At 47.1% G+C, this 12847-nt stretch overlaps 4 protein-coding genes across 4 annotated transcripts; 2 read left to right on the top strand and 2 right to left on the bottom strand.

Annotated features, from left to right (window-relative positions):
* Nucleotides 1-629: 629 nt before the first annotated feature.
* Nucleotides 630-941, top strand: BHQ10_006946 (uncharacterized protein; the record flags this gene model as incomplete). The annotated part of the gene is made up of 1 exon (XM_040879587.1): nt 630-941. The coding sequence occupies one exon, from the start codon at nt 630-632 to the stop codon at nt 939-941; it is 312 nt and encodes a 103-aa protein (XP_040735450.1).
* An 827-nt stretch (nt 942-1768) lies between these two features.
* BHQ10_006945 (uncharacterized protein) lies at nt 1769-3424 on the bottom strand (the record flags this gene model as incomplete). The annotated part of the gene is made up of 3 exons (XM_040879586.1): nt 1769-2214; nt 2289-2808; nt 2870-3424. The coding sequence occupies 3 exons, from the start codon at nt 3422-3424 to the stop codon at nt 1769-1771; spliced, it is 1521 nt and encodes a 506-aa protein (XP_040735449.1).
* A 2511-nt stretch (nt 3425-5935) lies between these two features.
* On the top strand, nt 5936-9296 carry BHQ10_006944 (uncharacterized protein; the record flags this gene model as incomplete). Its single annotated transcript, XM_040879585.1, has 8 exons — nt 5936-6112; nt 6162-6198; nt 6246-6349; nt 6401-6795; nt 6842-6924; nt 6979-7190; nt 8240-8597; nt 8647-9296. 8 exons carry the CDS (start codon nt 5936-5938, stop codon nt 9294-9296), a joined length of 2016 nt encoding a protein of 671 aa, XP_040735448.1.
* Nucleotides 9297-9560: 264 nt separating this feature from the next.
* BHQ10_006943 (uncharacterized protein) lies at nt 9561-11945 on the bottom strand (the record flags this gene model as incomplete). The annotated part of the gene is made up of 1 exon (XM_040879584.1): nt 9561-11945. One exon carries the CDS (start codon nt 11943-11945, stop codon nt 9561-9563), a length of 2385 nt encoding a protein of 794 aa, XP_040735447.1.
* Nucleotides 11946-12847: the final 902 nt, after the last annotated feature.

Here is a 12847-nt window from a genome sequence, read left to right as displayed (position 1 = left end):
CTGTCTGCCAATACAGAGGAAGCATTCGAAAGCGTACGTATTCAGGGCCGGCCTTATCAGCACATATGGATCCACAATGGCGCAAGTCTCCTTTCCCCATGGTCCGTGGGTAAATTAATTTCGAAGTCCCTGTGGTGACTAAGGGGAGAGAGTGGTCACTCCCGACGAGGGGACACCGGACGGCGCGGAATAACTTCCTGCCGAGCTCTCCCATTTGCCAGCGTAGCGGAAGCTAACTCGGTTCCTTCCGACCAATCTCCAAAAGATCGTTTCTTGTCAAAAGCTTCAGCAAGTCGTCGACACCTTGGCGAATGAGTCGTGCAGCAGTCGATTCTGATTCGTGCGTGCCGCCTTTTCAAGATAACTGCGTACTGCTCGATATGCTGCTGATTCAGTCAGCCAATTGCTGCCAACCACTATGGTCGACGATTATGTAACTGGGAGGAGGCGTGGTATGAGAGTCTGTTGTATCATTGATGATGCAGCATCCCGTCATGTGTGTATCACTTGCCACGAATGAAGGACATAAATACTCTGGGGTCGATCATTTTGTCTTGCCGTGTCTGAAATTGAACATTGTAAAAAGTTCTTTCCTGATCTTCCAAGCCATATTGACTGCTCAACCCAACATGCCATCATCCAAAAGCGACACAGCAATCCGCTATCCCGAGCGTGCTGATCAGCAGCGCCGAATCCGTGGCGTGACCCAGGATCGCAAATGGGAGGCCCGAATGCGCGAGAGAGCCGTGACAAACCCCGAGATGGCGTCGAATGCTACAGCATGGGGACCCGAGTCTCAACTGGAACTCCATATGGACCAGGCAGGAAACCCTCAGCCGGATCCGTCGCAGTTCAGTGATGGGTATAGGGCCTCGAGACAGGGGCTGGTGTCCAAAGGTCAGGACCACGACATGGTCTCTGCTGCGAATGATGTCCCTTAATCGGCCGCAGGCGTGTTTTTCGTGGCTGTCTTAGCTTTGGGCATTTTGTTTTTGATAGCAAGAGCTCGTCCCTTGTGTACTATAACTGCATTGATTCATCAAGTGCATGATGTGTTCATTAGAATCACAATATCATGCGAACTGGAACTTTGGTGTTATACGTAGTTCAAGCTCGACTCGTATGTAGTCGATATGTCGATTCGTGAGGGAAGACATGAGGACCTGTTCATCACAGCATCGAACAACACTCGAGTAGAATATGTAGAATGTTAGGAATAAAAAGGAGTGTTGAGGGAAATAAATATCGAATCGAATCTATTCCGAAAGCTCGGAGTTAGCGTGACTCATTCCGACCCATTGCTGCCTAGGGCTCCGTAGTAACCCTAACTTTAATTTTTTTACTAATATACGTCGCATAAGAGTGACAACTAATCCCCGCAAATAGGATACTACGTAGTACGAGAACAAACAGGTTTGATTGATGGTCAAGACCTCTAGTCCAGAGACGGGTGTGTGCCCGGTCAGTCAATTCCGACTCCGAGCTTTCTATTCCGCGAATCAAGAAGTCTCAACATTGTGACTTTGCTTAGTCCACAGCATTCAAATACTCAAAGAAGATATTCCCTAGTATAAAGAAAAAGCGAGCTTCTAATGCTGACAGTCCGTATGTGCAGACGAGTTTTAGAGCTTCATTTTCGAAGCGTAGACTACATAGTGACCTCGACATAAGACGAGCGAGAGTCTAAAAGGAGATTCATATGTTCTTCATTGAGTCATTAGGGAATCCCGCAACGTCCAACCGTAATAGAGGTATTCACAGGAAAACCTCAATTATGCGCGCTAATCAAACCAACCAAAACCCCATTCCGACTCTCTGTGGTAAGTCTAGTCCGCTCAACAAACTCTCTCACCGGATCCCGATTCTCCAGCCTCTCAAACTCCCACATCAAACGTACAAGAACATACGCGTTCTCCGTCAACGTGATATCCATACCCGGGCAGACACGGCGTCCCGCAGAGAAGGGCAGATATGTCCATCCACCTTGCGTTTTGACGTGTCCATCTTCGTCTAGCCATCGCTCGGGTCGGAAGTCGTCGGCGTCTTCGCCCCAGATCTGCTTGTCGTAGTGTAGTGCGCTAAAGTTGGCGTTTATGTTGTCTCCTTTGGCAATGAAGATTGGGGATGTACCATCTGGACCGCCGCCAGTTGGGAGAATGCAGTCTTGGGTGCAGCGGCGTCGATTGCCGGCAGCAGGTGCATGGAGCCGGAGACCTGTCAAGAGGCCAATCAATAATCTCCTACGACCTAGGTACCTACGTATTTTTCAGTTTTCAAGATTGACTTACTCTCGTTTAGGACTGCCCGCATATAAGGCATGGATCGAAGAATATCGCGCGTCACGGGACCTTCAATTGCGAGTACTTCATTCCTCAATCTGTCCCATGCACTCGGGTTCCTTGCAAGATGAAACAAGCATCCGCTGAGGCCAGTAGCCGCTGCATCACGAACAGGTAGAAAGATGTTCATGAGATGGTTACATATTTCCTCGCGATCATCGAGCTGCTTGACCAGCTCATCGACGATGATGTATCTGTTGCTGTTATTCGACTTGCCATCTTGCCGCTGTCTTTGTATAGCCTCGTCAATGTACTTCATAACTATGGCGCGGACATTGGCCGAAAGCTTTTGGAATGTAGTATCCCAGGCAGTAAAGATCCATAAACGGCCAAGAATGATGCGAAGACCAGTACGCTTCAAGACTGCCGCAAAAGTGTCGAGAAGTTCATGTGCAGAGTCATCTGGTGTCTTCTTGAGGAGGGTTTCTGTTGACTTGCCGAATATCAGTTCTGTCGAGTGGTCAAGATACTAGTAGCAATGCCATCAACATTCCGCTCTGAGGTCTACATCACAATACAGATAGTCATACCATCAGTTTAAGTAGACCCTGGAGTTCCACCGTCGAGCCATCTCGCGGAAGCCGCTCAAGCATTCTATCAAGATGAATATCTAGCGCACTTAGATCAGAAACCTGTGATCGCGAGAACATGGGTGCAATCAGTTTCCTCGAGTACTCCCAATACTCCCCATCCGTTGTGAACACTCCAGGACCCATGAATGTGCCCGAGACAGCCAAACGCATCTCCTGAACACCAAACTTGTCGAAAGAGGTACCCAGAACTTCGCGGATATTTTGCGGATCCATCGTCATAATGAGCCTGTTTCCCCATGAATTGACCTCGTAGGTGCGTCCTAGACGAGCGAAACGGTTACGCTGGCCGGCCCAGGAAGTCCCCTCTTCGCGCTCTTTGAGTTCTGCCAGAACATAATCAAGACCGAGAATTGGGTCTTTGTGTGGATAGCGGGGTGGTGATTTGCAACCATGATGACGACGTTTGATATTGATAAAAGCCCAAGAAGTAAGTCGTCTTCCAAGCAGGATGGCAAGTAAGCCAAGTAAGGCAGTTGTAATTATGTCAACCATGTTGGTATATTTCAACTGAGGCTGGCAAAAGTCAAGTAGTATCTAGTGAAAACAATTGACTTCTGTTGGGAAAAAACTAAAGGTTTCAACTATGTTGTCGTTATTATTTCTGTCGGAGTTTGAATTTGAAACAAAGAAAGCATAGAACGAACCATGGATGCCTTGTAGATTAGGCCGCGACTAGATACTCGAGTCTCGATCATTACCTAAATAGGTACACATGTCTCTCGGAGTTTCAATGTTAGCTGATAGCAATTCAGCTGGAATTCCTCAGCTGGGGTTTGAAACACGTGAAATCAGCCTTGCATGGATGATTTGTTAGTACTCAATGTTGGAGGCCTGACGACTGATCTGGAGCATATATAACCCTAGTTTTGCCGGAATGGACGCATCCTTGACACCCAGATGAGGTCGTTGAGTCTATCAAACCAATACTACGATATATTGAATGATCGGATCTCATCTCATTTTATATCTGTTCCAATCAGCATGGTCGGAATATTCGACGACGAAACGCTCCCTTTGAACGGGGACAAGCATGTCAAGCGACGGCCACATTCTTCCAGGGTTACAGTGACACCGACTAGGATCGCCACGTTTAGTCTTCTATTATTCTCTGTTGCATTGCATGGACTTTTTTATCTACAGTCACGCTGTCCATCGGAGCGAAGCGCATACGGTATGATCCAGCAATTCTCTTCATCTCTTGAATGAGACTGATGTTTACTTATCTCTAGCACACTTATCTGCTACACTGTCTGTGCCATGGGTGTCCAAGTCCGTATACTTTGGAGAAGGGTCGGATGAAGACGCCGATCGTGCTTGGGATGGAATTAGTATCGACAATGGTTCAATCGCCCTAGATCCTACACATGTTGAGCAGATGGGGCTTCCGCATGCACAGCCTTTTCCTTGGGATGTCACCAAAGGGATTTACATATTAAATGGTTACCATAGCATGCATTGTCTTGTAAGTATGCGGCGCATTTATGATATTTAGATTCTTTTTTCTAAGAACCACCGCAGAAAACCCTTCGGACCTGGGTCCGCCAAATCGATCAAGGCACCCCAACAGACCAACCTGCAAGCCACATGCTCCATTGTCTGGATGCCTTGAGACAAGACGTCGAGTGCTACGCAGATGACACTCCACGCTATACCGGATTCCAGGAGCCAGGGAGGTCTGGTACTCATCAAATCCGGAAATGCCGGGACTGGAATCAAATGGAAACCTGGGCACAGCAGTATTCTGCTTGTTGGAGATATATGCCTGAAAGAAAGCGGGATGGTCAGTCTATATTGGAGGAGTTTCGGTATTGCCCTGAAGGTTCGCCGTATACCGAGAGGATGGAGAGATACTTCAAAAGTGTTGAGTAGTGATACTTTACTTTCTACTTTCTAGGTGTACACATTTTACTACAATAGAAATAGACTGATTTTCAACTGATTTTCAACTGAAGACAAGCATTCTCTAACAAACAGATGCCACCAATCTAGTTACACGATCAATGTAATCCTAATGATCCCTTTAAAAACGACCTCTATTGAGTACCAAAACATTACCATCCGTCCTTTACCCTTCTTAATTTCAACGCCATCCGACTCCATCTTTGTTAGAACCACTCATCTGGCGTCGGTACTGTCGAGGTCGCAACCGGAGACAAACTGACACCTATGGAAGCCACGTTCTCATCATCTCGTCCTGTCAAGCTCTCATAATCAGACATCTTGACTGCCTACCTCCATCTTTATCCACGTTACAGGCTTTGACTTACCGGCAATTCCCACGGCTTCGGCATGAACCATGTATAATATTGCGAACAAGAAGGCGCTGAGGATTTGAGAGCGCATTGTATCGGGTAGTCGCAGGACTATTGCCAGAGAATTTTATTTGGTAGTCAATGTATGTACTTCGAAATATAGGCGATAGTTAGTACACCAGCGGAGCAATTGCATACTCGTGCATCCGATTCATTCTATTTATGCTCAGATAATTGATGATTGATTCAACCTTGAAAAACAAACTTCAGTCAGCCTGCTCTATCATACATTCGAGTTGAGAAAATGCTCACCAATGGTGTCTCGTTTCTGGTATCGCCAGATGATTCATGGTGTTTAGTCGCCGATACGGTATGACTTAGCTATGTCGATCATCAAGTCACACTACAGCTGAAGGGTGGTTACACAAAAAAGGAAATACCATTGTGTCACGGTAAGGGACTTCCAAATCAGGTTGCTAGATAATTCACACACGCGGGGCTTGTATGTCGTTCTCTTCAGCTGAAATTTTTCTTCTGTTCAAATATTGCGTCGTACTTTGCATGTACACTGCCCTTTTCTCACCAAGGAGTTTCTCGGCTTGGGGAAACATTCCAATACTCACGCCCTACCCGAACAAAGGTCTTCAGTCGGTGAATAAACAGAAAATAAAATATGGTATTCTGACATCTCCATGAAAGAAATGAGAGCCTTACAGAACCTCCATTCGACAGCCGATCTCAGTTCATGATAATGTCAGAGCCAAAGACCAAGGACTTGGGAGTTGCTTACCCGACTCCCGGCGAGGTCTACTCAGCTGCTATAGTCCTACCCTTCCTAGGCATCATCTCCTTGGCGATTCGATGGTGTCAGCGATGTCGGCAACGAAATGGGGTCGGTATTGATGACTGGCTCATGGTGCCTTCATTAGTATGTCTTGCCTTCCCGTATGTCAGCCTCCGGTATTGACTCTGGTTAGCTGTTCACCATTGGTATGGGCATTACTCTATGCATTGGTCAGTAAGTGAGGCTCAGGTTGAAGAAAATGGCTTATGCAAGACAGGCGTCCATGGAAAGGCCATCGGCTACCCAACCCCAAACGAGCCAAACTTGACCCCCGAAGAGCAGATGAACAGTATCAACCCAACTATCAGATTAATGGGACTGGTAGTTTTCCCTCTATCTTCTGAACTGAAACATTAGTCTAAGCTCATTCAGGTCCAGTTTATAGTAATCCTCCTCCTCGTCCTAGCAGCCGGCAGTCTCAAACTCAGTATCATCTGTCTGTACCGCCGCCTCTTCGTCGTCGTCCTATATCGCTCAGTCTTTGACTGGATCACCATCGCCGCATTGGTCATCGTCGCTGCTTGGATGATCAGTTTCGTGATCGTGGCTATATTATCGTGCGGCGTCCATGTTGCGGTGCAATGGGGTACACTTGCCGATAAAAACAGGTATTGTGGGATGGATCTCGGTATTGATACTGCACTCGTGATCAGTGATGCGGCTACGAATCTGCTGATTTGGGTGATGCCGATGCCGATGGTGTGGAGGATGCGGTTGAGTTGGGGTAGGAAGCTCGCTGTTGTGGGAATTTTGATGATTGGGTCGATGTATGGCTTTTGTCCGTCTCTATAAAGATAATACTGACATCTATAGTTCTGTCGTTGCCTCTATTATCAAAATTGTCGTATCCTTTGAAATTTCTAGCGGTGGGTTAGCTGCGAATGTTGACGAGGACTGTGAGTTCACACTCTATTACAAACGACCATATACCCACTATTGACAATATCTAGTAACCGTCTCAACGATCCTCTACTGGTGCATGATCGAAACAGGACTGGCAAACATTGCGTCCAATTTACCGCTTTTCCGCGGATTACTCAAAGATACCTCATGGAGCGGTCTCATCAGTATTGTGCGGAGTCCAATCAGTCTATCGTCTCCGCAAGGCTCTTCTGACAAGGATTCGCGGGTTGAGGAACATGAACTTGAGAGCCCTCAGAGTGTATGACTAGGTGAAAAGAGGAATCACCACTTAGTTAGAGCTAGGGTTAGAATACGCGCCCGGAATTACCGCATTAGGCAGTTCCTTGTTTCTAACTCTGCCATAAATGAGAAAGGAATAAGTATAGTTTCAGAATATATCAAAGTATTTCTATAGTTACGGCAATTCACTAATACGGATTGAAGAGATCTCGACTCGAGGCCTTCCTGAAGCCATAGTAAATGTGGCACATTCCCCATTTGGAGGAATTCAATGTATGACGCAACCAATCCTTCTCCCCAACCTATCAATTCACTCTGCCTCCCTAGGGGGCATTCTTGACCACATCGTTTTCTTATTTTAAGAATTTTATATATCCCTCTATCTACCAGAGAAACTCCCCGGCCAATCAGCGGCAATATCCCCTGCCGAGCCTTTGGCTTGACAGTCTAAAATAGTTGATGTAATGCGTGGTCATTATCCACACTGCCTAATGTAGGTATCATGGCAAAGTAAATGGAGGACGCTAGAAATAGAAGCGATCGACTTACTAGTAGTAGACGAGGAATTGATTTCTTTTATCCACATGTCGAATTAAGCAGACATTTTTCGTGGCAGAGATATCCGTGAGTACTAGATATATCATCCACCTCTTCCAATCTAGGGCTTAGCTCCGCTTACAAAACCCATCAACCAAAGAACAAAACCAGATTCTTCCCCTCACGAGGGAGGTGATAGGTCGGCCCATAATCCCAGATGTTCACGATGCTTCAGCTTATCCAAAAGTAAAAAAAATAAAAGAAGGTCTAGGTCATAGTTATGCTTCGATGGTACATGTTAAGTGTGTATGACGACACATGGCTACCCCAAGTTTTGCCTCAAATTATTATCTAGGGTCTGCTTTCGGTAATTGTGGCTCCGTTAGAGTTATCTTTTATGAAGATTTCCATGGATAATGCACTCTATCTAGGTAAAAGGTATATAAGAGAAGAAGTGTTCCCATGTTTTCGGATTTCATTCACGATATGTTCTCTTTCTTTATTGTTGCGATGACCTTAGCGATTTGTTAGGACAGAGCAACAAAGATGACTTCGGCACTGAGCTCGTCCTTGAAACGGGCATCCATAAAATGCGCCCCTAGGGCATTATGGTCGCAACACAAATCGATGTTTCTTCCGTACCAAGTTGTCTCCAGCTATGGAACGGCAACGACGACTCCCCCTCCTACAACAGATCATATACAAACAAAGCTGCCGCCTGCAATCGGGACACAGAATGCACAACGATTTCGCGAGTTCAATCTCGAGGGTCGCGTGATTGCCGTCACGGGCGGTGCGCGTGGTCTCGGATTATCCATGGCTGAAGCGTTGATGGAAGCTGGCGCGAATGGTTTTTCTTCATTTTCCTTTGCTGTTTGGTATGCAATTGGTAAAGCTGACGAAGGTAGTATGGTGTCTCGACCGACTCGAAAAACCAGATGACGAGTTCAACGCCGCCAAAGAACGCTCCCACTCGTCATATGGCGGGAGCATAAACTACGCCCGCATCGATGTCCGCGACAATGAACACGTAGATAGCATTCTGGCCGAAATCGCCGCAGAAAACAAACGTCTAGACGGCATTATCTGCAATGCCGGAATCAATCACATCCACGCCGCGATTGGCCACTCCCAAAAGGCCCTAGAGGAAGTCATGGCCATTAATTATAATGGTGTCTTCAATTCGGCGACTGCGGCCGCGAAGCAAATGTTTCAATACAAATGTAACGGGTCGATATTGCTGGTTGCGAGTATGAGTGGGTTGATTGCAAATAAAGGAATGAACTCGCCCGTGTACAACTCTTCCAAGGCAGCTGTCATCCAATTGGGCAAATGTCTGGCGATGGAATGGGGTCGTCATGGTATTCGGGTCAATAGTCTCTGCCCGGGACATATCATAACACCCATGGCTGAGATGGTCTTCAAGGAGAATCCATCAGCGCGCGCGATTTGGGAAGCAGAGAATATGCTGGGAAGACTAGCGATGCCGGAAGAGTTTAGAGGCGCAGCCTTGTTTGCGCTTAGTGATGCCAGTTCGTTCATGACAGGCAGCAATCTGATCGTCGATGGCGGACATACTGCTTGGTGATTGCGATACGAGGTACTCATGACTTGCATTTATTTCTTTGCTTCTCTATTTGGCGAGTTAAATGTGTTAGCAACGAGGCGCATTCGCATTCGGTCTCTATATTTGGCGATGATGGCGTTATTCCTTCTGCTACCATGTACTTCTATTTTGTTAATTTAGTTCAGGACAGACTGATACGTAGTTCATTCGTGATATTCATCCAAAAACTCATACGGGTATCTATATACATAAGCCTCATGCAATCAATTGAATAAGACACGCACATCAATCATGACCATGCACAATATCACCATCATCTTCGTCGTCATTTATCTCGGGATTGTCATTCAACCCCGCAAAGTCCAACTTCATTAACAATTGATCAACTCCAGCCGATTTGCGAGGAATGTACATGTTCCGATCTTCCCTTGACCCTCCAGACTCTGTAGCCCCAAACATTCTTCCATGACCCTGATCGACAGACCGGCTGTCATCTATATCACGTAGACGTGAAATGATATCTTTGATTCTAGTCTGAACTGCTTCATGCGCGTCTCGTAAGTCATCCTTGATTGCGCTTTCTTCTTTTCCATAGTCTGCCAATGCATCCACGACACCTTCATCGGCCTCTAGGTCGAGGTTACGTTGGACAGTCTCCAGCCGAGAAACGAGAGCAATGAGATGGTCGAGACTAGTAAGGAAGGATCTCAGAGAGCTAGTGAATGGAACCTCGCTAAGGAAAAGAGACTGTGTAAGGGAAGAAAGATATCGACGATGCGCAACTGTGATTGTTTCAGGATCATGCTGTTGTGTTGGTGTCACTGCTGAGTTTGCTGTGGATGGTCTTAATTGTTTCTGCTGCATGAAGCCGCCTCTCGATGCTACCAACGAATCGTGCTGCGATCCGGGTCGCGATGTGCTCATAGCAGGAAACGCTGGCCCTCTTTCGAGCCAAGTCTGGAAATGTTGCCATGATTCTTGAATTACTTCGCCTTGCAAGTAGCCTCCAATTTCTGAGAGAACAAACAATGAGGCACTTGCAGTAGCCCAGACCTGTCGCATTTGAACACTTCGCTCATTATGTCTTTGCCGTTGTGTTTGCAAGTGATATTGACCTCCACGAGTATTGCTCCGGGGCGGTCCGAGAGGGGATGGATGTAGACGACGCATGGTTGTGTGTTTCCAAAGACTGCCCAATCGTAGTTGAGCCCGGCGAATACCGAGGAGGTATGAATGCATAGTTGAATATACCAACATGTCTGAATTAGACAAGAAAAGGTCAATGGGTGGCTGTATCTTGAGCGACAAAGCGGTTTCAGTTGGGAATAAAAGATCTGCAAACGAAATCGATGAGATTTTCGTCGCGTCTGTGCCTGTGTTATCCTGAGAAAGGATTGCTGTCTGATCGCTTTTCTTTGTAGGCTGTATAGAAAGACTTAGCAATTCCCGTGCGAGGTCTAGCTCTTCGTCCACCGGGGCCTCTTCGCTTTGCAGAGCATAGAGTTCAGTCCATGTTTGCGCTAGCGCTGCTGCAACCTCTCCTTCTTTGATAATAACACCATCTAAACCAGCGGCCGCGCCTCCGGGTCTTGTCATCCGTGCTTGAAGTCTAGAGTCAGCATTTGAAACGAGCGATGTCACAAATTCGCCACGACCGAGAAGTAGAAAATCATGGATTAGAGAGAGAATCTCGATAATCTTTGGCAGAGGCAATAATTTGGATAGCGAGCTCTGAGAGACGGAGAGCCTAATAGCTGTAACAGAACTTGCAAGCAGTGAAGTTGAGATTGGCGACTTGAGAGACGATAATTGCCTAAGATGGTCTGTCTCCAGAGTGATACCTGTGATTGATCCTGTCGCATTGTCGGCAGTCGAGCGATTTCTCTGACTGCGAATATGATTTAGAGATTTTCCAATAAACAAGATCGAAGATGCCGTCGAGGTTGAGACGAAGTTCGGCAACAAGTCGTTATGTAACACGTAGTCCACGTTTCCCTTGCCTGAAAAGCTCAGTTCATCGTCCTCGAGCTCAACTTCAGTCGCCTGGATGAAGAAGTCTTCCTTGCCAAATGTCGGTAGTTCTCCGTACAAAAGCCACATTGACAATTGTCGCATCCAGGCTGTTTCGGCAGCTTTGATGAGTTGCAAGGCGATCTCTTGCAAATCCAGATAACCGGTCTGCGATTCGGCACGAAGATAGTCAATGAGACTAGCACCATTCGTGGTGGTAGTTGGTTCCTTTGTAGCAGACTCCGGCAAGATGAAGCAAGCCACACCCCATAGCCACTCCAACCTCCGCGTCCAAGGAGAAAATTCCGAGACCAACGTGGAAAGCGGCACGATCCCATAGCCGCCGACATAATTGCTATCGTTGCCTAAAACCGCTCTTTCGACATCGAGTATCTGCTTCTGAAATTTTCCAAGCCCTTCAATAGATATGGCACTGGATACGGCGCGGCAAATCGTCGACGGGTGGGAGGAGGATATAAGGGTAGTATGGGTGCGGAGAAGGGCATGCAGTCGGCTTAGGCGAGCGAGTGAGGCAAGCAACGCTTTCTCCGGTGGCGACAGAAGAGGGAATGGATTCGAAGACGCGCCATTACTTTCAGGCTCCAAGTCGAGCAGTGGCGAGGGTTGGCCCGAGAGGGAGAGAAGGATCTCATGGAGCATTTTCGTGAATTGGTCTTTGCACGTCGCACGCCATGTGATGACTGATCTGTGTTAATTGCTGATCTCGTTATATTATCCCGATGAAGCTTAGACCCGTAGAGCTGCCATCTGCAGCCCCGTGCTTCTGTTCGAAGCTAGCTGTATCGCTTGTGGTATGATTGAGGTTGTCGACGCGACTGATCGCGGAGCGGTCAAAACAAAGGAGCAATCTGAGCTCACCTAAGAATTGACTCCACCATAACCGTTTTTTTAATCTTGAGAATGTCAATTCTGGAGGTCAAGACTGATGCTTCAATTCAATCACATCGATTGATTCAAATTCTGCATTTTGAAGGAATTTACACTCAGCAAAGGCAGAATTGGCGGGGGATCTGCCTGGACTGATGCCTGAGGCCGCAAGCGGGGCATGCAGCATCACTCAGCCAACCAGCAGCGCTACAGCTGGTTATGGTCCCTCTCTTACGTCGAGATAGCCACCTGCTCCTTCCTTCTGCTCCTTCTACTCTCCATCTGAATTTCCAGCTTGACATCGTTCCTCTTGCTTCTCATCATCTCTCTCATACATACTGCAGCAGTATCCCAGCTGCTTTCCTCCTCCATTTTATCGCACCTTTTAAAATCTATCCGAGTTGCTCCCTCGGTTTACTAAGCATCTACAAGCATCTCCAAACACACCGGCATCTTTACCACATCCAAGCGCCAGAAAGCCTTGTCACCGGGCAGGGCTTTCTCTGTATACGTCGTTCACCATTCACTCTCACGCCGATATTCCTGACACTACCACAACCAAGAAACGTAAAGCCTCCGATCAAGACGCCGCTCGGCCGGATAAGAAGATCATGACGGTATGTTGATTTCTAATACACCGCGACAGAGCACGCCACCTTGCATGGAAATTTGGG

The sequence above is a fragment of the Talaromyces amestolkiae genome (genome assembly GCF_001896365.1).
Source record: "Talaromyces amestolkiae strain CIB chromosome Unknown scaffold13.1, whole genome shotgun sequence".
NCBI classification, from domain to species: domain Eukaryota; kingdom Fungi; phylum Ascomycota; class Eurotiomycetes; order Eurotiales; family Trichocomaceae; genus Talaromyces; species Talaromyces amestolkiae.
The sequence above is the reverse complement of the archived record's forward strand: the minus strand, read 5'-3'. Positions and strand labels throughout refer to the sequence as shown.